The 24,978-nt window shown below is 38.9% G+C and overlaps 1 protein-coding gene across 50 annotated transcripts in view; it reads right to left on the bottom strand.

The window, feature by feature from the left end:
* Positions 1–24,978, bottom strand: part of Ank2 (ankyrin 2) — a 559,246-nt gene that overhangs the window by 164,793 nt on the left and 369,475 nt on the right. For all 50 annotated transcript variants that reach the window (XM_060392739.1, XM_060392726.1, XM_060392734.1 and 47 more), the window contains one exon: positions 23,105–23,206. In XM_060392739.1, the coding sequence (XP_060248722.1) occupies positions 23,105–23,206 (102 nt within the window). The remainder of the gene's footprint in view (positions 1–23,104; positions 23,207–24,978) is intronic.

The raw sequence follows: 24,978 nt of genomic DNA, 5'->3' as shown, positions 1-24,978 counted from the left end.
CACTTGGATACTGAACTGCCATGGGCTACATCTGTGCAGGGGTCTTAGGTTATCTTCATGCGTAGTCCTTGGTTGGAGTATCAGTCTCAGGAAAGACCCCTGTGCTCCGATTTTTTGGTTCTGTTGCTCTGCTTGTGGAGTTACTGTCCTTTCCAGATATTACTGTTTCTCACTTCTTTCATAAGATTCCCTGCACTCTGCCCAAAAGTTGCCCATAAGTCTCAGCATCTGCATTGATAGTCTGCAGGACAGAGCCTTTCAGAGGTCCTCTCTGTCAGGCTCCTGACTTGTTCCCTCTTTTCTCCTTCTTCTGATGTCCATCCTCTTTGCCTTTCTGGATAGGAATTGAGCATTTTAGCAAGAGTCCTCCCTCTTGATTAGTTTCTTTAGGTGTACAGATTTTAGTAGGTTTATCCTATATTATATGTCTATATGAGTGAGTATATACCGTGTGCATCTTTTTGCTTCTGGGATAGCTCACTCAGGATGATCTTTTCCAGATCCCATTTACCTGCAAATTTCATTATTTCCTTGTTTTTTATTGCTGAGTAATATTCCATTGTGTAGAGGTACCACAATTTGTGCATCCATTCCTCCACTGAGGGGCATCTGGGCTGTTTCCAGCTTCTGGCTATTATAAATAAGGCTGCTACAAACATGGTTGAGCAAATGTCCTTATTGTGTACTTGAGACTCTGGGTATATGCCTATGAGTGGTATAGCTGGATCTTGAGGTAGCACTATGCCTAGCTGTCTGAGAAAGTGCCAGATTGATTTCCAGAGTGGTTGTACAAGTTTACATTCCCACCAGCAGTGGAGGAGGGTTCCCCTTTCTCCACAACCTCTCCAGCATATGTTGTCTCTTGAGTTTTTGATCTTAGCCTTCCTGATGGGTGTAAGGTGAAATCTTAGGGTCATTTTAATTTGCATTTCCCTGATGGCTAGTGAGGTTGAGCATTTCTTTAATTGTTTCTCTGCCATTCTATATTCCTCTATTGAGAATTCTCTTTTTAGCTCTATACCCCATTTTTAAATTGGATTACTTGATTTGTTGCTATTTAACTCCTTTAGTTCTTTATATATACTGGATATTAGTCCTCTGTCAGGTATAGGGTTGGTGAAGATCCTTTCCCAATCTGTAGGTTGTCATTTTGTTCTGATGACAGTATCCTTTGCTTTACAAAAGCTTTTCAGTTTCATGAGGTCCCATTTATTGATTGTTGCTCTTAGAGCCTGTGCTATTGGTGTTCTGTTCAGAAAGTTGTCTCCTGTGCCAATGAGTTCAAGGCTCTTCCCCACTTTTTTTTCTAAGCAGTTTAGTGTGTCTGGTTTTAAGTTGAGGTTTGATCCATTTGGACTTTAGTTTTGTGCAGGATGATAAAGTTGACCACACCCAAAAAGCAGAGGAGAACTTCAGAACCCCACCAAGTGGATTCTCCCCACCCCAGGACCCAGAAGGCACCAGAAATTAACAGCCAACACCTGAGACAGAGAGATGGGTAGAGGTCAGCAAAAAAATCATACCCAACAAAAAACAAAGCAATATGGCATCCCCAGAACCCAGTTATCCAGGGACAAGTAGCCCTGGACACCCTAACATAAGTGAAATTCAAGAAGATGACCTTACATCTATGCTTATGAAGAGGTTAATGGAGGAAGGAAATAAAATGCTTAAAGACTTAGGGGAAGATATAATAAAACAGATTATGGTCATCCGTAAAGAAATACAGGAAGATGCAGCCAAACAGCTTGTGGTGTTCAGAGAGGAAATTATTAAATCACTGAAAGAAATAAAAGAAACAGAGGAATGTTCAAAGAAACAGCTCAAGGAATTGAAGGAAAAACAGGAAAATACAGGCAGATGGGTGAAGGTAATCAACAAAATGGTTCAAGATCTGAAGATAGAATTGGAAGAATTAAAGAAAACGCAAATGGAGGAAATCGTGGAGAGAGAGAACCTAGGAAAGAAAACAGGAACTACAGAGATAAGCACAACCAACAGACTACAAGAGATGGAAGAAAGATTCTCAGGTGTGGAAGATACAATGAAAGAAATCAATGTATCCATCAAAGAAAATAATAAATCTAAAAAATTCCTGACACAAACCATCCAAGAAATCCATGACAACATAAAAAGACAAAACCTAAGAATAATAGGAATAGAGGAAAAAGAAGATTCCCTCCTCCAAGGCCCAGAAAATATTTTCGGCAAAATCATTGAGAAAAATTTCCCCAACTTAAAGGGGAGGCCTATAAGAATACAAGAGGCCTACAGAACACCTAATAAATTAGACCAAAAAAGAAAATCCTCCCATTACATAATAATCAAAACAGTAAGTACACAGAACAAAGAAAAAGTACTAAAAGCTGCAAGGGAAAAAGGCCAAGTAACATATAATGGCAAACCCATCAGAATCACGCCTGACTTCTCAACAGAAGCTATGAAAGCCAGAAGAGCCTGGACGGATATCATATAGACTCTAAGAGAACATAGATGTCAGCCTAGGCTACTGTACCCAGCAAAACTCTCAGTCCTCATAGACGGAGAAAACAAGATATTCAATGACAAAAACAAATTTCAGCAATACCTACACACAAATCCATCGTTTAGAAGATACTAGAAGGGAAAATAGTACCCAAGAAAACAAGCTACTTTCAAGAAAACACAGGAAATAACCTCACTACAGTAAAACAAAAAGTAACCAAGCACACAACCTTATGACCACAGCCAACATCAAAATCAAAGGATCTAACAGCCACTGGTCATTAATCTCCCTCAACATCAATGGACTCAATTTGCCTGCTTATATTTAACCTGCCTTTAAGAGAACAATGTAAATTAGAAATAGCACTTCCTCAAGATCCAGCTATACCACTCCTGGGCATATATCCAAAATATGCTCAAGTATACAAAAAGGACATTTGCTCAACCATGTTCGTAGCAGCTTTATTTGTAATAGTCAGAACCTGGAAACAACCCAGATGTCCCTCAACTGAGGAATGGATACAGAAATTGTGGTACATTTACACAATGCAATACTACTCAGCAATTAAAAACAAAGAAATCATAAAATTTGCAGGCAAATGGTAGGATCTAGAAAAGATCATCCTGAGTGAGGTATCCCAGGAGCAGAAAGACACACATGGTATGTACTCATTTATAAGTGGATACTAGACATATAATATAGGATAAACATACTAAAATCTGTACACCTAAAGAAACAAAGCAAGAAGGAGGACCCTAGGTAAGATGATCAATCCTTACTCAGAAACACAAACTGGATGGACATTGAAAGAAGGAGCAAACAGGGAACAGGACAGGAGCCTACCACAGAGGGCCTCTGAAAGACTCTACCCAGCAGGGTATCAAGGCAGATGCTGATACTCATAGCCAAACTTTGGGCAGAGTGCAGGGATACCTGGAGAGGACAGGAGCTCCACAAGGAGAGCAATAGAACAAAAAAATTTGGGCACAGGAGTCTTTTCTGAGACTGATACTCCAACCAAGGATCATTCATGGATATAACCTAGAACCCCTGTTCAGATGTAGCCCACGGCAACTCAGTATCCCTAGTAAGGGTAACAGGGACTGTCTCTGACATGAACTCAGTGGCTGGCTCTTTGATCACCTCCCTTCTGAGGGGGGAGCAGCCTTGCCAAGTCACAGAGGAAGACAATGCAGCCAGTCCTGATGAGACCTGATAAGTTAGGGGCAGATGGAAGTGGAGGAGGATCTCCCCTATCAGTGGACTTGGAGAGGGGCATGGGAAATGATGAGGGAGGGAGGGTGGGGTTGGGAGGGAATGAGGGAAGTATACAGTCTGGGATACAAAGTGAATAAACTGTAATTAACATAAAAATAAAAATTTTCAGTTAAAAAAAGAAAAAGAAAAGAAAAAAGAGAGAGAACAATGTAACTAACATTACTAAGCCTTGGATTCCCCACACAAATCTTAGATTATGTACTCTTTATGCCTCCGACCCAGTATGATGTATGTATGTATGTATGTATGTATGTATGTTGTGGTGGTGGTAATCATTTGCTGAAAGCAGCCAGCATGATGAAAGCAACCTCAAAACAAGAACCCACCACAAAGGTTTCACATAACATGTGGCTGTAGCTTATAAACTTCTCTTCTCAATGATGACTGCCATTCAGGGTCAGTTGGGGTCAATGAAATAACTGCTTCCCTGGAAAAAATTCTGTTAAAGCCTTCTATAGAGAGTCCCGCCTCCCTTTTCCAGAACATGCTTTCTGTGCTATTCAGTAAATACAGCACAAAGCGTTTTGTTAGGGGCAGAATGGCAGACTTCAGACATATAAGCCAGGAAACAGAGACAGACTGACAGGACACACAGAGAAGGTATGACAACCGTCACCACTACCAATAGACAGAAGGCAAGAAAACAGCGTGGAGAATTTACATTTGGGCTTGCTCTTGTTTAAACGAATTCCAAGTGGAAATTGCTTTATTTTCATTCCTTCATGTGATATTAACGCATTTTGGTGCTCTCTGATATTATCTTTAATGAGTCAGCGGAGGCAATTGACAATGAATAATTAAGTTTTCCACACACAAACCGAAATACCTTCATTTATATAAATCACGTATACCAAGCAGTCTACAAAATGTTATTTCATTAATAATCTAAAGGTTGGAATAATTAGTTTTGGTAATGTTATGTAAACATGACTTTTGCTATATGAACACTTATGCTCAAGAGGTACTGATTTTTTATACTTTATGTTAAAAATTTTAAAAATTTTGTATGTTTGTGTGTCTATGTGTGTGCACCATGTCTCTCTCTCTCTCCTCTTTGTGTGTGTGTGTGTGTGTGTGTGATGTGTCTCTAGAGACCAGAAGAGGGCATCAGAGTCTCTGGAATGGAAGTTACAAGCAGTTCTAGGTTGCCTGACGTGGATGCTGGGGACTGAACACTTATCCTCCATAAGAGCAGCAAGTGTTCTTAATCACCAAGCCCTCTTCCCAGCTGCTATATAATTTATCATACAAGAATATTCATCTAAGAATGATTGGGTGATATTCTAAATGTACAAAGAAAAAAATGGTTCTAAATACAAAGGCGTTAAGAGATTGCTCTCTCTTACTGTAGCATTAAAAACCATAGCAAGGGCAATAATAGTCCATTCTTAACTAGAGATGGCCAGTCCACCAGACAAGAGACTAAGTCTTATGATGCTGGAGTCAGAGAACCGTAATAGTTAAATATTAGCTTAAATATTAGTTTAGATGTAAAAAGCAGACACTTGTGCATAACCTGAGCAGCTGTGGGGATTCAGTGGCAATACTGTTGGAGGGCCCTCTGATGCTTGTATTTTTATGCTAATTACTGGCCCTCGAAACCTGGTTATTGCCCAGATACATCTGTCCTTGTGTAAACCTTCCTAAGATGTCATTTCTAATTGGTTGATTAAAAGGCCTAAAACTTGGGCAGGACAGAATAGAATAAGCATGGCTAAGGTTCCCGGACATTGGGAACTGGAGAATCATGGGAAAGAACAAGAAGAGAATGGACGGACAGGAAGAGAAGAGGAAGGAGGAGGCCACGATAGGTTAGCATGGAGAAGGAACCACGTGGGAAGGGAGAAAGGACTCCAATAATGGCATGGAAAGGCCCAGATGAATAGTACAAGCAAGTATATAAGATTATGGATAGAAGGTAGCCCAGATAAGGATGGTTAAGGCAGATGGCATTGGATGGGGGCTGGGAAGTGGAGGGTGAGGGTACTGAAATAGCATAGGTATATATCCCCTCAGCCCAAGGGAAATAAGGCAATTATAAAATTTAACAGGTGTCTATGTCTTATGAATTGTGATAGCGGGTTAAATAATACCATCACAATGATTATAGGGATAATAACAAACATTATATAGCTCAACATTTGAATTTACAGCAACACAATGCAGTTAAGGATCCTGCTGAACTTATAAGGGAGATTTGAAACATGACTTGAACACATGAGCTCAAGATATAGATTCACTTCAACAGTTACTTATTTACTTGTCAATTTTACTGCATCCAGTATAGATTTCTTTCTAGTAATAGTTTGAGTATCTTTCAGTCATATTGAACAGGCACAATGAAGGAATATTCTGAAGATAAATCATTGATAATGGTTTCATGTATATCAGTGTTGATAAAGTAAAATGGACTGAGTTTTTTTTTTTTTAAACAATCAACAAATATCCAGTAAGGTCTTATTTTAAGTCATTGGGTTCTGCAGCCCTTTGATCACCAAGAGAGCTGTCACTTCTGATACTACCATGTTAGAATACTGCTATGTCTATATGCCATTTTAAAATGCCTAAATACACCTCTACCAAGTGGTTAGATGAGAAGAGCCTTCTGATTCCCTGAAAAAGCCACATACATGCACGTGGTTTCTTTAAGGTGCCACTATTTCTCTGACAAATAATAACATGACTGTGGAAATTATATCTATATTCTATCTTCATAGATCTGTCATGTCAAAATGGACAAGTCTATTGATTTTTTTGTTTAGGTCAGAAGTGTAATTAACACTCTGCAATAAAAATTACTATTTATTCTCTTTGTGGTTTCATATAAGCACAGAAAAGCAGTCAGTGGGCAAATAGTTCATGAAGTCAGGGAGAGAAATAGTGGACAAAGAACAATGAAAACCCAATAGTAAGCAAAGTGCTAGCTACTATTTAATAGAAGTTTAATGGGAAGAAGGCAATATAGCATAGTTTCTGTCCCTGGGTACCCTATAAATGCAGTGACTAAGTAATAAAAATCTTAGGTGCTACATGAACTTGTCAATAATTTCATTTTCACATCTCTGGATAATCTGCTTTGTAAATCCTACAGGCCCTCTACTCTGGCTTTTACACATCAGAGAAGCCCAACTAATGTATGTAAGTTCTTTAACTATAGTGAAATATAAATGTTTAAAGGGAAGCAGTCAAAATATAATGAGTTCAAGGGAAAGTTCAGAGGAAATAGTCATGTTGAAGGACAATGATGGAGAATCTTGGCTCTGATGCCTGCAGCTATGATAAAGGTGCCTTGTCTGGGCTGAGCAAGCTTTCTTGGAGGACAGTGATAGTTTCCATTTGATGAGCTGAGTTGGGAATTTTTTATTCAAGAATATGTTTACTAATAAACACATTTATCTAGACAAAGTGATTTCTTTTTTAACGAATATTGAATCCAATGGAACCCTGGGAGCAAGCCTATGACACAAGCGTGGTTCCATCAGTAGGCAGTAACTCAGTAACTCAGTAACTCAGAGAGCTGATGTTTGACACTGAAAACTTGAACTCTCTTCATTTCCAGGCCATTTTCACACAGTCTCACTGCTGCGGTTAAATTATTTTTTTATAAATAGATTGTTTGTTGACTAACTCTATATGCATTAAAGTAAAATATTCACATAAATCTCAAAGAAAAACTGCTTTATCTACTTATAATTGCCATGTTTTAATGCAATTTTAAAGTTCAGCTTAAAGGGAACATACTATGTAAATAATAGCTAAAGCTTACTCTGGGTTTTTCTTATTATTCAAGCCCTGTGTTAAGCACACAATTGTATTAATTCAGCTAATCTTAAAATTAAGCTCATAAAAGATGAACCACCCAGTGACACGGGGTGAGAAATCAAACGCAGGCCGCCCTTCCCTGCTGTAATCCTGTGTTACTCTCTAGAACTCAGCCTCTCATGGCCACTATTTGCAATTCTAATTAGTAAGAACTTGCTCAGACTCCGAAAATTATTTCTTAAGCTTTTAGAATTACAAGGCTCAAATGTGCCGAAGTGATGAAAATAATATTAAACTGAATTATGGAATTCTGCGGTACTTAATGAATACCAAGCTTAGCCAGTTTTCACTTAAAAGTAAAGATGAAAGAATGGCATTGTCGTGGCTATCACTTCCTCACTGTAACTAAGTGCTGTGGTTCAAAGGTTCGAAGGTAATTAATGACACACTGCTTCCTCACTTCTTTTTTTAATTTTATAAACTTCGCTATTTTAAAAAAGCATGCAAATAAATAAAAACACCACATACCAAATCTAACCAGAACCAGTCTGTACAAATTAGCGAACATCTACACAGTGAGAATAGGCCTTCAGAACGGGGGCTGTGGGGCTTCACTTTAATTGTATCCTTTCACTGTTGAATATACTTTATTCACTTGTTCTCACTAAGAATGGAAACTCCATGACCGAATTGATACTAGAAAACAACTAGCTTTTTGTCATCCTTCATAACTCATCCTTCCTCGTCCTCTAATATGTAGCCTTTCTCGTTCTTTCTTCTGCATGTTACACTGTACCTTTATACAGACATAATCCATTAGACAAGGTCTTATATGTGTGTCTCTGTTTTAGTACATCAAGCAAAGTGTTTAAAAGAAGGGAACTGAATGCCTGGGTTTTCTCGATTTAAAAGTATTTATCAAGGTTGACAGTAACAGACAGTGTATGTATCTGCCTAGAACCTTCCTAAGGATGAGAATTTTTATCGTGTTCAGGAGAACAACAATTTGTCTGGAAACCAGTATATTTATTTAGTATTTTTAGTAAAATTCAGGGGTAAGTGTATTGCATTTGTCTGGAATCTGTACATCAGTAAATCTAGAGGTTGCACCTAGCCCCTTTTGTTAATGAGAGTCTATCTAACTTCAACCATTACATGGTCATGGCTTGTTCTCCCGAGTGAAAGTGACTTCGATGTGACAGGTTGTTGTGCCATGCAGTAGAGGCCTGGCGTTCTTCCTTTAGAGCACAGCTGTGTGCTGTGAACAACAATGTGTGCGATACTATAATGAATATGTAGCATGCGTGCAGAAAAGGTCGATAGCACTTGCTACCACAGCAATTATTGATCCCCACTCCACGGACATCTCATTTACCATTCAGAATGAGTTAAACAATCGATCTAACACACAGTGTTCAATTGTTTATTGAATATTAATTGGCTACGTATTATGCATCAGTTCTAGGTCATTTAGCAGTATGCTGAGTTCTTCTATCCAAATGGCTAACTCTAAGGAACTTGAGGAACATCCTTTGAGAAACTCCTTGCTGTCTTAGATGCAAGACTTCATTCCCAACGGCCTCATCACATGCTCTTGTTTCCTCCCTTTTTTCTCCTCAGCCTTCATGGGCACAATTACACACTTTCCCTTATTTCTCTAAGGAACTATTACACCATGAATTCTCTAACAAGTCTTTTCCTCAGGGGCGGGGACACCCTTCACTCAGCCCACCAATGACTGTACATCCAGTAAGGTTGAAGGGCCAGCCACCACCCAGCACCCTAAACAAAGAATTTCTGTAGGGTGTGTGTGGACATAAACACACAGGCATATGCCCATCCATCTACCCCAAGGTGTGTGCTCTGACCTCTTATCCTATCCTCAAAGATCTTTCATTTCTGGTGGAGAAGGCTTAAAAGGAGTAGAGTATGGGACAAAAGGCAATTGTCTGTGCTGTGCTTATCGCTGCACCACACACAGCATACATTACCTACAACAGCACATCATGCCACAGACAGTCTCCTCTAGGAAAAGAAATTATGACCTTGACCGTGGAGATTAGATAGAAATTCACACACAGAGACAGACAGACAGACAGACAGACAGATTTAGCGATTTAGCTCTGGATCATGTTCATTGTCAGTGTGATGGTTATTTCTAATATGAAACTGCTAAATTATCTTTAATATTTGCATTTCTTTAATTCCTAGGAATTGGCCCCCCACAAGTAGTTAGCATTTAAAACAAACTTTTTCTGTTACACTTCTTATTCCAGGAGACTAAAGGCTAGAATTGGGGTACTCTATTCCACCTCTGGAGAAGAAAGAAGTAAAGAGAGGAAGGAAAGAGGAAACTTCTTCAGAATGGAAAAAAATATTAAAGCGGTCAGGAAAAAAGAACAAGAATGTCAAACACAAGTGAGCAAAATCTCAGCTACTACTAAAGGATTAGGTGGCTTCTAATGGCACAAACAAAACAACCAAGGATAGAAGATGAAGAACAGGAGAGGCAGCCTCACCACCTCATGCCTCGCCCACAAGAAGCATGTTGAGAACATGTTTGATCAAAGATCAAGGTGGAGATCTATAGAGACCTATAGATCAATCTGATTCTGTCTCTTAAGATTTCCCACTCCTGAAAAAATTATACCAAGCTCTTTAACACATGAGTGGCCTGACCAGTAACATCTCTCTGTGCTAAGTGTCTTCCCTAAATATTCCTCTAAACCTTGTTCTAGTTGAAGCCTGATGACACAGCTTTCTTGCTGCTACCTGGAGCTATGGATGCTTACTCACTGCCTTCTGTACTCAGTGTGCTTGCTCATTATTCTATCCTATCTTCCAAACTCTTCTTCCTTCTTCATAAGCCTCCTGCTGTGTTCAGCCTGTGTCCTCAGTTCCCATTCCTCCTCCTCTGGTGTATAACTTTGCTTCATTGTCATGCTCTCCCACTTAATCATTTGTGAGGTTACCAAAATATTTAAGACTCCAGAATTCTTCTCTGCTGATGATACTTTTCCTTTATCTTGTGTACTCACTCCAAGATCACATCCTAGTCCCTTGGCATTACAAAAGATGGGACCTTTCCTTTAATCCCTTGACCACCATGCATCCAATGACAGCAATACTCCCACCTCTGATATCTAGAATCCATTCATTTGTTAACCCCAGGGTTATCTTGTCTCTTCTCAGAACAAATTCTCTGCACGTTCTTGGGAATATTATGTATGCTTCTTTCCATGTATCCTAAGTTCACTGCATTTTTCCAGCTTAGCCATGAATACTTGCTTAAACCACATTCCCAATCACAAGCAATGACATCTTCTGCCTGAACCTGACTTCAGAAGAAAACACAGGCATACTACCTAGAATCATTAAAAATACGTGCACAACACTACTCAGCAATCAAAAACAAGGAAATCATGAAATTTGCAGGCAAATGGATGGAATTAGAAAAGATCACCCTGAGTGAGGTAACCTAGAAGCAGAAAGACACACATGGTATATACTCACTCATAAGTGGATATTAGACATACAATAGAGTATAAACATAGGAAAATCTATATATCTAAAGAAGCTAAGTAAGAAGGAGGACCCTAAGGAAGTTGCTCAATCCTCATTCAGAAAGGCAAATGAGATAGACATCAGAAAACAGGGACCAAATATATCTGGGCACAGGGTCTTTTCTGAGACTGACATTCAACCAAGGACCATGTATGGATATAACCGAGAACCTCCACTCAGATGTAGCCTGTGGTAGCTCAGTAACCAATTAGTTTCCCAAAGTGAGGGGAACAGGGACTATTTCTAACAAGAACTCAATGACTGGCTCTTTGGTCTCCCCACCCCTGAAGGGAGGAGCAGTCCTGTTAGGCCACAGAGGAGGGCTTTGCAGCCAGTCCTGAAGATACCTGATAAAACAGGATCAGATGAATGGGGAGGAGGTCCCCCCTATCAGTGGACTTGGAAAGGGGCACGGTGGAGATGAGGGAGGGAGGGAGGGACTGGGAGGGAATGAGGGATCGGGACATGGCTGGGATACAGAATTAATAAAATGTAACTGATAAAAAAAATTAAAAAAAAAAAAGAAAAGAAAACAGGGAACAGGACAGGAGCCTACCACAAAGGGCCTCTGAGAGACTCTATCCATCAAGGTATTAAAGCAGATGCTGAGACTCATAGCTAAACTTTAAGCAGAGTGCAGAAAGTCTTATGAAAGTAGGAGGAGATAGAAAGACCTGGGGGTTGGGCCCACAGGAGCTCCACAAGGAGACCTGATCACATTACCAAGTAATGAAGGAACCTTTGGCTATTCTTCTATCTCTTTAGTTTCCACCTATCTCTTCCTTAAATTGTTGATTTATTTTCTTTCCTGGCCAACCTTTTTCAATTATGAAACAAATATGCTATAGCTTTTTTCATACAAAGAGAAATACCTCTCAAGCTCATTTCTTCTTCCAGGTACTCCCTTGTTTCTTTTGTGCTTTATAGAAAGGGTCCTTGAAGGAATATTTGGCCTGACCATTGAATGAACTTCACCTGACTTCACTACACCCTCCATTGAAATTACTCTCATGAAATCATCTCTTCCTACCACAATGCCCCAGGTATTATTCAGTTTCCTGGCTTATTTGGTCAACAGTATTTTCAAAGTTGGCCACCAAATGAAAATAACATTTTTATTTGGCTTCCAAAACATAAATTTCTCCACGTTTCCCTTCTACATCTTTGCACACTCTTTCCCATTCTCACTCCCTATGTGTCCTAAAGTTTGGCTTTCAAACACCTTCAACTGTCCACGGCTACTCATAAATACCCTTTTGATAATCTCATCCAGTTCCCTGGTTTTGTCTATGCACTGACTGATCTGAAGTTTCTATCTCTGGCCAAAGCTTCTTTTCTGAACTTCATACTCATGTGTATAACTACCTAACGTTGGATACCACATAGACAAACTTAAAATATTCAAAACTGCCTCCAATACTCCTTCAAACTTCTCATCACACAGACCTCTCCATCACAGTTCATGAAAAATTAACCCTCATTTTTCTCATGGCAACCCCAAACTTCATTTTTCACCCTCCTTTCTGCCATCATCTTGTGTCAAATCCATTTGTAGGTGGGCACATGGTCCTTGCACTCACAGATAAGCACTGGGGAAAGCAGGAATGTTAACAACGCAGGGCTGTCTCTTGAAGACATGTGTAACCTGTTTTCTGCCCGGGAGGCTGGGAGTGGATGAGGTTAGTAGCCTGGTGACCTCTGTCATGTTAGTAAGGCCAGGCCACACCTGGCTCCCCAAGACTCTTATGTTTATTTCAGTCATCCTCCATATACCTTTATCCTGAGCACTGTTTCTCAGTTAATAGAACCCATCTTTACAGAAAAGGACATACGTACTTTAAAAAGAGTTTCAATGTAATTATGTCTTAAGTTTTGTTGCGTATATGGGATTGAATTAATTATCACCAAGAAACTTTTCCCTAAAAGTATATGCTACCCTTAAATATGCTTAAACTGACCTTCCTGGGTCAGACTCTTGGAGTCGGAACCAACATCAGCTACTGAATCGTTGAGCCAGATTTCAGTCTTGCCCCACGGGGGTCAACACTCTGCCTGCCCTTGGTGTGTGTAGAAACTCCCACAGCCACTGACGAACAACTCTGTCTCTAAATTCTACCTGGAAGCCAAACAGGGCTCACCACTTCTGCCTGGTGCCCTAGTCTAGAACACCTCATGTCTTACCTAAAGTAATTTAAGATCTTTTCCTAGGCTGTCCTTGCTCCCTTCTATGTGGGTGCAACTACTGAACCTTAGTAAAGCCAGTTTCTATCACTTCTTTAAAAAAAAATTCTCTAATCACTTTTCTTCTTATTTAGAACCAAAGCCAAAGGTTATTTCTTAAAAGTAACCTACAAGAAATAACCTACAAATGCTAACACTGTCTGGTGTAGCCCACTCCTCTCCCCCAACCTCATTTGATTTCAGGCAGGCTGACCTCTCTGCTGGTCCGTGCACACATCACCATGTTCTGTGGCGCTCCTCAGTAAGACTAGTGCCATGTGTCCTCTGAGAGTAGGAGGCTCTTTATCAAGACTTGAGCAATGTACTCTCTGAAAACAGTGCCTGGGTTCATGCTCAGTTCTGTTGGTTATTCATTGGACCATCTTGTCAGCCATGACACACTACTCTCCTTCCATTCTTTCCTCTCCTGGTGTATGCTTCTTCTCCGCATTTTTTTATTGCTTTTGTTTATTTTCTTTTACTTCTTTCCCTTTTTTGATATGGATCTTTTTTATGTATTTCTAGTTGGCTCTGAATTCAACGATATCCACTTGCCTCTGTCTCCCAAGTGCTGAGATTAAAGGCATGTACCAGCATACCTAACTCACTTTACTGCTTTTCCTCTTCCAATACGCATAAGTTACTTTTCTATTGCTGTGAAAAAAAAAAAGAAAACAAAAAACAAAACAACAACAACGACAAAAAAAAAAACAAACAAAAAAACAAAAAAACAAAAACATGACCCAGACATCTTCTAAAAGAAAGTGTTTCTTTGGACTTGTGATTTCAGAGGGTTAGAGTCAATGACGGTTGAGTGAAGGCATTTCTCAGCTGAGAGCTCATTTCATCCTCCATAGGAAGGAAGCAGAAAGAGGGCACTGGGAATGATGCAAGTCCTTTGACATCTCAAAGCCGGTTCCTAATGGCATACCACCTCCAATAAGCCACACTTCATAATCCTTCCCTACCAATTGATGTCTACCAACTGAGGACCAAGAAGTCAAATCTTTGAGTCTATGCTTAAAGCCATTGTCCTACTAACTCCCTTGCTCTTGTCACTCTCATTTGAGGGCTCAGATTGTAAACTTCAAGACAGCAGAGGTCTTACTTCTTTCTGACCTATGGCATCCTCAGCACCAAAAATGTACTTGAATAAACAGATGAATGAGTGCTGTGCCTGATATCGGATTGGAAGAAAAGAATGCTGTGCTTATGACAGCTGAAGCGAGTTAGGGAAATGGGTGGCTGCTGGGAAATCAAGCATCACAATCAACCCGTGTCCTTTGGTCACAGGAAGAGAGGACTCAAGAGAATTCCCAGAATATAAAGTGTTCCATTCCAATCTAAATCATGCAGACAGTACTTAAGAGCACAGCCACAGAAATAATTTGAATAAGGTCACCCCTACCCTCTTTCCAAAATGAAAGAGTCATCATATTTCAAACCTCTTCCTTAGTTCCAGTAGGCGCAAATACAGTCAAAACTTTTTAGTGCTTTGGATGAGTACTTAATGAATGTCTGCCAAAATTGCCTACTACTGAATAAATATCAATGCTGAAATTCAAAAGATTAGACAGATCATACTTATTTCAAACTTGAATTAACATCATCTACTATAGGGGAGGAAGCCTTTGTTTTCTATTAAAGATGTATCCTGGTTAGTTTTTGTTAACGACACAAGATAGGGTTATCTAGGAAGAGGGAATTTCAACTGAGAAGATGCCCCCATCAGACGGATCTACTGGCAAACCGACAGGGCATTTCCTTAATCAATGTTTGATGTGGGAGGGCCCAGCCCACTGGGGCCAGTGCTATCACAGCAGTAGAAAGCGAACTATGACAACCATATTGCTATTTAGCTATATTTTACAAGTAAGTTTGTGTGTAATTTAACTAGTCATAGAACTATTGTATATGCCGTAGTTCAATAATTCCATGAATTCAATTATTTTTAATTGCTCTTATTAATTCCAAGACTAGTATTGCTGTTCCTGGAATTTTTCAGGTCCAAACCAGATGGATCCTAATGGCATTTGGGAGAAAGATTTTAGTTGCAGAAAAACATTTTGGTTTAGCACAACCCAGGTAAATAGGAACTGTTACCAAATTACAATTAAGTATAAGCTTTCCTCTCTGGTGGCACAGGCTACACACATGCCATTTAAGATTCTGTCCTGCCTATGAAAATACTACTGCTTCTGCTAACAGGTATGTGAAGGACAAAGATGAGATGACTGCATTATTCTGATGTGGATTGTCATATTCAATCATATTCATGGAGTTTTGATTCTACTAGGATTTTTTTCAAACATTTCCTCCAGTCACCTACAACCCTGACCTCAGGCTGTTATGATAAATTCAGTCATGAGGAAGTAGATTGTCCATGGTCCCTTAGCCGAAAAGAGAGAGAGAGACAGAGAGAGAGAATGGGTTCTGGCACCCATATTTTTAACCTGACTTCCAAAAATTGTCTGAATCACACTAAGAAAACATCTGCTGAAGTGATTGTTGAGTATGTTGTCTTGAAGCTGAAGGCTTGCTATTATAGAAGCATTAATATTGCCCTAAAATGCTGTTTTAAGATTGCACTCTGCTTTGGAGAAAGAAAACATAGGGTTAAAGTGATAAGTTTGGGTCTTCACTGCTAAAAGTTGCTGGCAGCGATTCCAAATCCCAAATCAGGGCATTTTAAAAACTGTTGATCTTTGGTGCGATGTATAAGATTACATTCAAGGGGTGCCAAGCAATAGCCCTTTATTTTGAAGTCACTGTAGTGAAACAAATGAATTTGATAAATGGTAAAAGTATGTGAACCTAGTGGGACTTTTATTGATATTTAAGCTGGCTATAAATATTTATGGATTTTAGTTTCAGAGTTTATTTTTACTACATGCTTGCTAGCCTTGTTTATAACAGTAAATTATCAGTTCAGACACAATTACTAAATAAATATTTTAAAGGAAACATATTTATGAGTTTCAGTAAAGGAGTGAATGTTAGGGTTAATTGTCTTCTTAATAGAGGAAAACTAAGAAGACTAATAAATTCTAGTCCAGATTTTTTTAAAGATAACAAATTAATGACCATAATTACACTCATCAGGAAAAGAAAAAGAAAAGCTTGAAGTTTTTAGGGAGTTTTCGTGGGTCAAATTTGTTAATTTCCTCCATGTTCTTTAAGTACCTACTTCATCACAAAGCTCAGATGCCCCAGCCCTCCAGTTTCTTTAAATTATTACAAACGAAGGTGTATTTTAAATTAAATTTCAAAGTTCACATGATAGTTATAAGACCCATCTGACTTTTTGAAGAAAATCTGATACTAATTTCAGTTTAAGGACTGTTAGCACACCAACACATGTGATGTTTTTGGAATGCCGGTACAGCCCAAATTGTCTTTCATTGAGAAATACAACACGGTACAGAGAGCCCTAATTTTTATATGGTGTGTCACAATGTTCCCAGGAAGCCCAGCTTAGAAGAAAAACAGAGGATATTCTTTCTTTTCTTTGTCCCAACACCATAGTATGTGAATGTCACATAATTAGAGACAGGGAAACTTTGGCTTCAATGGCTGTCGCTGCCATTCTCATATGTAGTTTTAAATTATATTCAGTTCTACATTTTATTTGAATTTTAGTGGAATTCGTCGTAACTATAGTAGGATTTCTGATGATTTTTTTTTAGGAATTCCTTTACCCATTACATTAATCTGAGTATAAATAAATAAATAATCTTTTTTATTAATAATGGTAAATTATTAGTTAGGTCCAATCTTCAGGATAAGGATCCTACCACTGTCTGATGTGAAAAGGGAGCTCAAATACGTACTCAAGATGTCCTGTGGCAGGTAAAATTTGGACATGACACACAGATGTGGGTGACCCCAATCACTTAAGCATCGTGGATTCATTTTCTTTGTCAGTAAACTCAGTAAACCCGAAATTTCACAAGGTTTTATCTCAGCTGATTGATAAAACATGACACATAAGACCCAGGGCACAAAACTTGATGCACAGTAACTCCTTAATTGATATTGCTCACGTTAATTTACAACTCGTAATTAATGTACATTTAATAATAATGATAATAATAATAATATAATGATGATGATGATGATGATGCATCAACCACAGACAACAACATTTACTTTACAACTGATTAAATCTGAGTGATAAAACTGAAACAATCAGTCCCGTAGTTTTGTGGAAGTCAGTTATAATTTCTTCATTGATTATATACAGTAGTTATAATTAGACTGTAGGAACCTTATAAAATCATGTTTTAGTTTCCTAATTCATAGTTTAACGTTCACTGCATCCTTGGGAAAGAAAGATTGAATATGTTTTTACAGTGTTTACACATAAAGAAATGCCACTTTCTGAACTGAAATAACTTCTCCAAAGCTACAGAACTTGTCTTTGAACCTATGGCTTATGATATCATGTCTCAGAGAAATAAATATTCTTTTAAGGTGAGACATTAGGGAATAGGTGGCCACTAGAAGAAATATGCTAGACTGTTTAAAACTTTTCACTGTTAAGAGATAACTTCCTCCTAAAATGGCACCTAAAATATAAAATTAATAACCTTTGATCTGTTATATAATTACTTTAAGATGACCTGAATTTGGTCTGAAATAGATTTATTTCATTTTACTTAATGCTATTTTGGGCATTAACTATGAAATGTTTATTTAATATTTCCATGAATGAGGTAACAATCATATTTTCTATTTATTAATATGCTGCCAACTTAAAAAGTGCATTAATTGATATTAAAATTGGGGAGTATATTTAATTAACTTAATGAACCTAAGGTAACCTCAAAAATAGAGAACATTTCAAATTCAAACTCTTAAGGCATTTTATTGAGTAAACATGGATATGGATACATTTATACATATAGGAGTCTGGATTTTCTTTCTTAATATAATTAATATACTTCAAGTCCAAATTATTTGTTCAAAAGAGTAATGGAAGCATATCAGATAAAATTATTCCTAATGGAAAATAAGATGAAAAGGGTATATTCAACATCTGATGTACCTGATACCTTATTTCATCTACACATGGAGAGAAAGTTATTTGGTCTCAGAGTATGGCTCAGTATCAACATTTCTCACCTCTAAGCCACAGAGCTGTTCCGCTACTATGTCATGATGTTAAGCAGAAGAGCCAAGTCTCCTGGATTCAAGCAAAGGACTTCCTAATCTACAGCAAAGGCAGCAGCTAAGAGCCGCATGCCACCGTGCCAGTTCCTCTCTCCAAATGCGTGACGGTGGGCGCAAAGGGCAACAGTGGGAGCCTGTTTGTGTGGCTTGAGTTCAAGCATGCAGATCTTGGTGAATGCATGTTAGCACAGTCCTAGTTCGTCAGGACTGCTCACTGCAAACACTACCCCAGCAGATGGCCCAAAATCACGCAATCCAAGGGCTTTCAATGCTTATTATCCCTCACGTTATCAGTGAAAGCAAACGAGTCTCTGTGTTTCTGTGTGATAAGAGACATAGGTCCCTAAAGGATGAGAAATCCTTCCATCAATGACAATGTTTCTTCCGCCACTAATTCTCAAAAGGAAACAGAGAAGTCACTGTAACCCAATGACCCTACTCTTATGGATGTTCCCGGCATAGGAAATTTACATATGTTAGAAGCTCCATGAATATGTTTTTATTTTAGAATGTCAACATAAAATAGCATAAAGTGACCAGAATAGACAAGGGACAGCTCAATGCACGAGGGCTTTGTGGTCACTATGCTAAGTGAGCATGAAGATGCAGTGGATGTGAGTCTGGATGTGGATCTTTGTCCACCATCGTACACTCCAGAGATGCATGCGGGATATAAGCCAGCGCTGACTGATGTGAACAGCTGGCTTGCGACTGACATAGAGGTATAGCACACTACAGTGCCTCTTTGTGGAGATACAGAATTACCTTGTTTGTTAAGAGTTAATCAAGTTGGGCATGTCAATCTCCTAAGCAAGGGGCCAGCCCTCAGGAAGGCAGAACCACCTTGAGCCAGGCTATAGAGACAGGGGGAATAATGATCTTTTTAATAAAATAATGCGTTGTTCCCTTGCAGAATGCACAACCTTGTAGTCTGCCCATTTTTCTGAGTTACTCAGAAAACTGTAACTCTCCCCCATTTTTTTTCTTTCTCTTTTTCTTAAGGATGTCTTGGGCTTCTCTCTCTTTTCAAATCTCCCCTCCTTGCCATAGGCTTCCTATGTACCATGTCGCTGACCTTCATGCCAGCTTAACTTTGAACAGCATCCTCCTGGTAGCTGTCAAGGTTTACAGCTTACCTCCCTGAAGTTTGCTTTTAAACTGTAATAAAATTATCCTGGATAATTGTGTCAGTTTGGTCTTACATTCTTTTATGAACAAGAGGAAGACCCACTAAAGGAGACCTGGATTCCCTGGTAACACAAAAGGTCTTCCAGGAGACTCCTTAAAATGTTTAGTAACGTAACTGGGGAAGAAATGAATAGACAAAAATTTAGGCAGGTATAATTTGGGGGGTGATAAATAACCAGACTGCATTTTGGAAAAGTATCTGAGAGTGGCATTTGAAGAACAAGGCTCCTCCAGGTCTTTCTATCTCCCACTTCTTCTATAAGATTCCCTGCACTCCAACTAAAAGAGATCAAGGGGATACAAATCAGGAAGGAAAAAGTCAAAGTATCACTATTCGCAGATGATATGATAGTATACATGAGTGACCCCAGAAATTCAACCAGAGAACTCCTTCAGCTAATATACACCTTCAGCAAAGTGGCTGGATACAAAATCAACTCAAAAAATCCAGAAGCGCTTCTGTATACAAAAGACAAAAAGGCTGAGAAAGAAATTAGGGAAACACCACCCTTCACGATAGCCACAAATAACATAAAGTACTTTGGTGTGACTCTAACCAAGCAAATGAAAGACTTGTACGAAAAAAACTTCAAGTCTTTGAAGAAAGAAATTGAAGACGATATCAGAAGATGGAAAGATCTCCCAAGCTCTTGGCTTGGCAGGGTTAACATAGTGAAAATGGCCATCCTGCCAAAAGCAATCTACAGATTCAGTGCAAGTCCTATCAAAATACCAGCACAATTCTTCACAGAACTTGAAAGAACAATTCTAAATTTCATATAGAAAAAAACAAAACAAAAAACAGAATTGCTAAAACAATCCTGTTCAACAACAGATCCTCTGGAGGTTTCTCTATCCCTGATCTCAAGCTGTACTACAGAGCAATAGTAAACTGCATGGTATTGGCATAGAAACAGAAAGGTCGATCAATGGAATGGAATAGAAGACCCAGAAATAAACCCACACACCTGCAGATATTTGACTTTTTACAAAGATGCCAAAACCATACAATGGAAAAAAAGATAGCATCTTCAACAAATGGTGCTGGTCTAACTGGATGTCTACATGTAGAAAAGTGAAAATAGATCCATATTTGTCATCCTGCACAAAACTAAAGTCCACGTGGATCAAAGACCTCAATATAAAACTAGATACACCAAATCGGTTAGAAGGAAAAAATGGGGAAAAGCCCTGAACTCATTGGCTCAGAACATGAGCCAATGGCTCGACATGAACTCAGTGGCTGAGTATTTGTTCACCTCCCCACTGGGGGGTGTAGGCTTGCCAGGCCACAGAGGATGATGATACAGCCAGTCCTGGTGAGACCTGACAGGCCAGGGTCAGATGGTAGAAAGAAGGACCTTCTCTTATCAGTGGACTAAGAGAAGGGCAAAGGTGGAGAAGAGGGAGTAAGGGTGGGATTGGGAAGAGACAAGGAAGGGGCTACAGCTGGGATACAAAGTGAAAAATTGCAATACATATAAATACAATTTTTTAAAAAAGAGCAAGGCTCCTTAAACTTTTTCCACTTACAACCCCTTTCTACTCAAGTAATTTTTATGGAACATTGAGTGTATATATAACAAGATAAAATATGTACATCAGTCAAGCATCACCTAATAATACAACATAAGGATATGTATTTTTAAAAGTAGTTTTGTACTTTATCATTTACTGAAGTTGAAAGTAGATTTGTGTACTGCTGAGATGGGTATGTTTGCTTATGTTTGCATAAAAGTTAAATCTTGGTTGATATTTGATGACAGAGGTCTTTAGAGTTGATGGATATTCTGGTTTGATTTATTTTGTTGGGTGATTTTGTTTTTTGTTTTGTTTGCTCTTCTTGAGACAGGCTTTATCTGTTCGGCCATTAATGTCCTGGACCTCACTTTGAAGGTCATGGTGGCCTCAAACTCAGAGATCCACCTGCCTCTACCTCCCAAGTCCTGGGATTCAAGGTGTGTGACACTACCTGGTTGGTACTCTGTTTTTATATTCACCCATTCTTGCAATTCATTTCACATGAGTATGCATTAGAAAATAGCAGAAATATGTTTAGTATTGTTTCTGAAATCATTGGCAATTCTGTCCCTAGTCCAAAGCCAAAATTTATTTAATGCTTTTTTTTATGAAAGTTAGGTCAAGAATTCATACAGCAATTTTTCAAAACAAATATTCTCATGCAGTATAATCCAAAGACATACTCATTTGATACTTGCATGTTGAGAGATGATGGTCAGGAAATATTAAAAGTCATTGTTTTTATAATTAAACTATTACATGTCTTTATGAAAAGAAAACTTTGCACATGTTCAATAATACTGGATTCTGTGGCATTCACAGAGGTGGAAGTGCTCATGTATGTATCTAGAACCAAGGTTGAAATGAAGTTGTGCTTCATAACAGGGCAAGCACTGAGAGATCATTACGGTTTGATTTCAAATCAATTTTTGTTATTGCACATTCCAAAACGTTTTCTTGTTATCAGTGTTTTGTGACACCCACATTCAGCTCTTTAACCCAATTAAGGGCCACAAGTCACAACTTAGGAAACTTGGCTCAAGAAATTTAATAAAAGTGGATTGAATGCATCGGAAAAAGCAAAACACCAGCCATTAACTGCAAGATAACTTGGAATCAAATAATAAAATTTACCTCCTATAAACATTATATTAGCTACAATTATTTGTTTTTCATTATACTGTCTGTTGGCTCATCTGTGACATGACCTCTTCTCCATTATTGTCATACTCACGGCGACAAAGATACACACACACACAAACACACACACACCATAAAACAACATCTATAAATAACAACATTTATAAACTACAGTGATTTAGTGGTTACTAGAGTCTTCTAGACACTTAAACTTATGGTACAAAAATCTTTGTCAAAATGACAAGGAAAATATCAATAACCTTGGAGACAAATGATATAAAAATGAATAGTTTTCTCTAATGAACACTCCAAATCCTTCATTTAAACTAATGTAGTACTTTTACATATTCTCAGAATTAAGCATATTTCTAAACCAGTTGGAAGAAAGAGTTGTTTTGAGGTTTTGTTGTGTGATTTTTTTGTTTGAGACACTGTCTTATGTAGCCCAGGATAGCCTTGACCTCACTATGTAGCTGAGGATGACCTTGAACTGAGTAATACATTATTCTTAGCCAATCAATATTACAGATCATGTGGTTCACATCATTTCAGAGGAAAACACTGACATTCAATTTTTTTTTCTATACTAGTACTTCTAAAAACAAACACCGACACTTCAAAAGTTGGTAAGGTGGCAAAGACAGGGTAATGTAAGATTAACCTTCTGACACCTCAGTAAATCTATATGAACAGAAAATAGCACTGGGCTCTGAGACTCTGCTTGGATAACGGTGCTTCTCACCTGAGGGCCCACAGCCGGCCCCCCTCTCTTACCTGATTGCAGGTGTTGATGTCAATGCCCCCCTTCAGGTATTCCACAACTTTGTCCAGGTTGCCTGCCCTGGCAGCGCGGAGGAAGCTGGCGTTGCTGTCAGACTGGAAGAGAAAGAGAAGGCCTTTGGTGAGTCAGGCAGAACATCAAATGCACCAGATACAGGGAGACAAGGGTGTTAATGCTCCACGTCAGACAAGCCTTGCCTAGGACATGTGCAGTATCATAAAACACTGACGTGTCATTCACAGCATAAGGTGGCAACCACACAGGGCTTTAGGGATGTTGACATTGACGAGAAACGTACCCTGTACGTACAAGAACCATGAAAGTAAAAAATGGCCACTACTGCTTTATTCCCAATCTTCAGCCGATTCAAAGATGAATTTACACTATGCAAAAGTCTACTGTTAGCCATTTTAGATGTTTTTTTCCCCGTGCCTGAGTGTTGTGTGCAAGGGTGTTCACATGTGTATGGGTGGGCACATGAGTGGGTTGCATGAGCATGTGTGATCTGGAGGGCTGAGGTTGATGTAGGGGGTCTTGCTCAATCAGCACTCCACTTTCTATTTTATTTATGGTGGTAGAAGAGGCCCATTGAACTGAATGTTTTCCAACGTAACCTAGTGAATCTGCTTGTCCTTGGGCTCCTGGATCTGGGCCTCCTCAGTACTGGGATTACAGGGGCCATCATGCCTATGAGGTTCTAGGGATCCTAGTTTTGGTCCTCAGCTTGTATAGCAGTGCTTTATGCATTGGGCCATCTCCACAGCCCTTACCCATTTGCTTTTACATTGGGTTTTCAGTGAACTGATAATGAGCCTAACAGCCAGACAAAAGAAAAAAGAAAAAAAAGAAAAAGGAAGAAAGAAAAAGAAGAAAGAAAGAAAGAAAGAAAGAAAGAAAGAAAGAAAGAAGGAAAGAAAGAAAAGGAAAGAAATTTAAAATTAGATGAAACTGAAGCTCCTTGGGTTCCTTTCTTTACTGTTAGTTTTCAGATGACTCAGCGGAAGAACACTGAGTCGGGGTCACTACAGTCATTCAGCCTCATGTTGAGAGAATAAGATGCTTTGAAGAGAGGGAAGGCATTCGTTGGCAGGTGTGTACTTGGCGGATGCAAATTTTGTACTCCTAGTGATCTGGGGAAAACATTATTAAATGTAAACCAGCTGACATAATACCAGACTGGAATATCTTGGTAAAGATGATAGCTCTTTGGATGGAGACTTTGTTTTCAGTTTTTCATCTTCCCACAGTCTCCACAAATCTGGTCCTGGGAAAATCAGCTGTATTTGCCTCGTGAAAAGTCTGGAGGCTGTTCCAAAGGCAGAATTACGCCATCACCCCAGGCTAGGATAAATATTCTAACTTTTAAACCTTAACATAATAATGACAATAAACTTCTGTTAGTGTTCAAGACATTTATATAACTATTGTAAATTTTCTTGTGGCATAATATCTAACCAAAGAGAAAAGGAGCCTAAAGAGAGATTTAATTCCCATGCCTGCATATGAGAGCTGAGTTTGATGAGGTCTGTTTTCTTTTAGGTTTGATGACATTCTCCTTAGAAGACTGCACAGCCCCCTTCCCTGGAAGAAGGCTACTCTTGGCAGGGAATCTTGGCCTACTCCATCAAGGCTGTTTTTAAGATTTGTGATGATGGGCAGGTAATGGAATTGGGAATATTTTCTCAGGGATTTTCAAATATATGATTGCTTGCACATCATTAAGTGCCTTACACACAGGAACCCTGGAAACCGAAGAACTGAATTATCCCACATCAGTCCCAATACCACAATGGTTACAGACTTCCAAGTCACACAGATGTTTAAGAGTTGAAAGGCGTGGCTGAAATCTAGACATCCAAAATCCATG

This window comes from Meriones unguiculatus, chromosome 10 (genome assembly GCF_030254825.1).
Source record: "Meriones unguiculatus strain TT.TT164.6M chromosome 10, Bangor_MerUng_6.1, whole genome shotgun sequence".
In the NCBI taxonomy this organism is placed as follows: domain Eukaryota; kingdom Metazoa; phylum Chordata; class Mammalia; order Rodentia; family Muridae; genus Meriones; species Meriones unguiculatus.
Note: the sequence above shows the minus strand (reverse complement) of the source record. Positions and strands in the feature narration are given on the sequence as shown.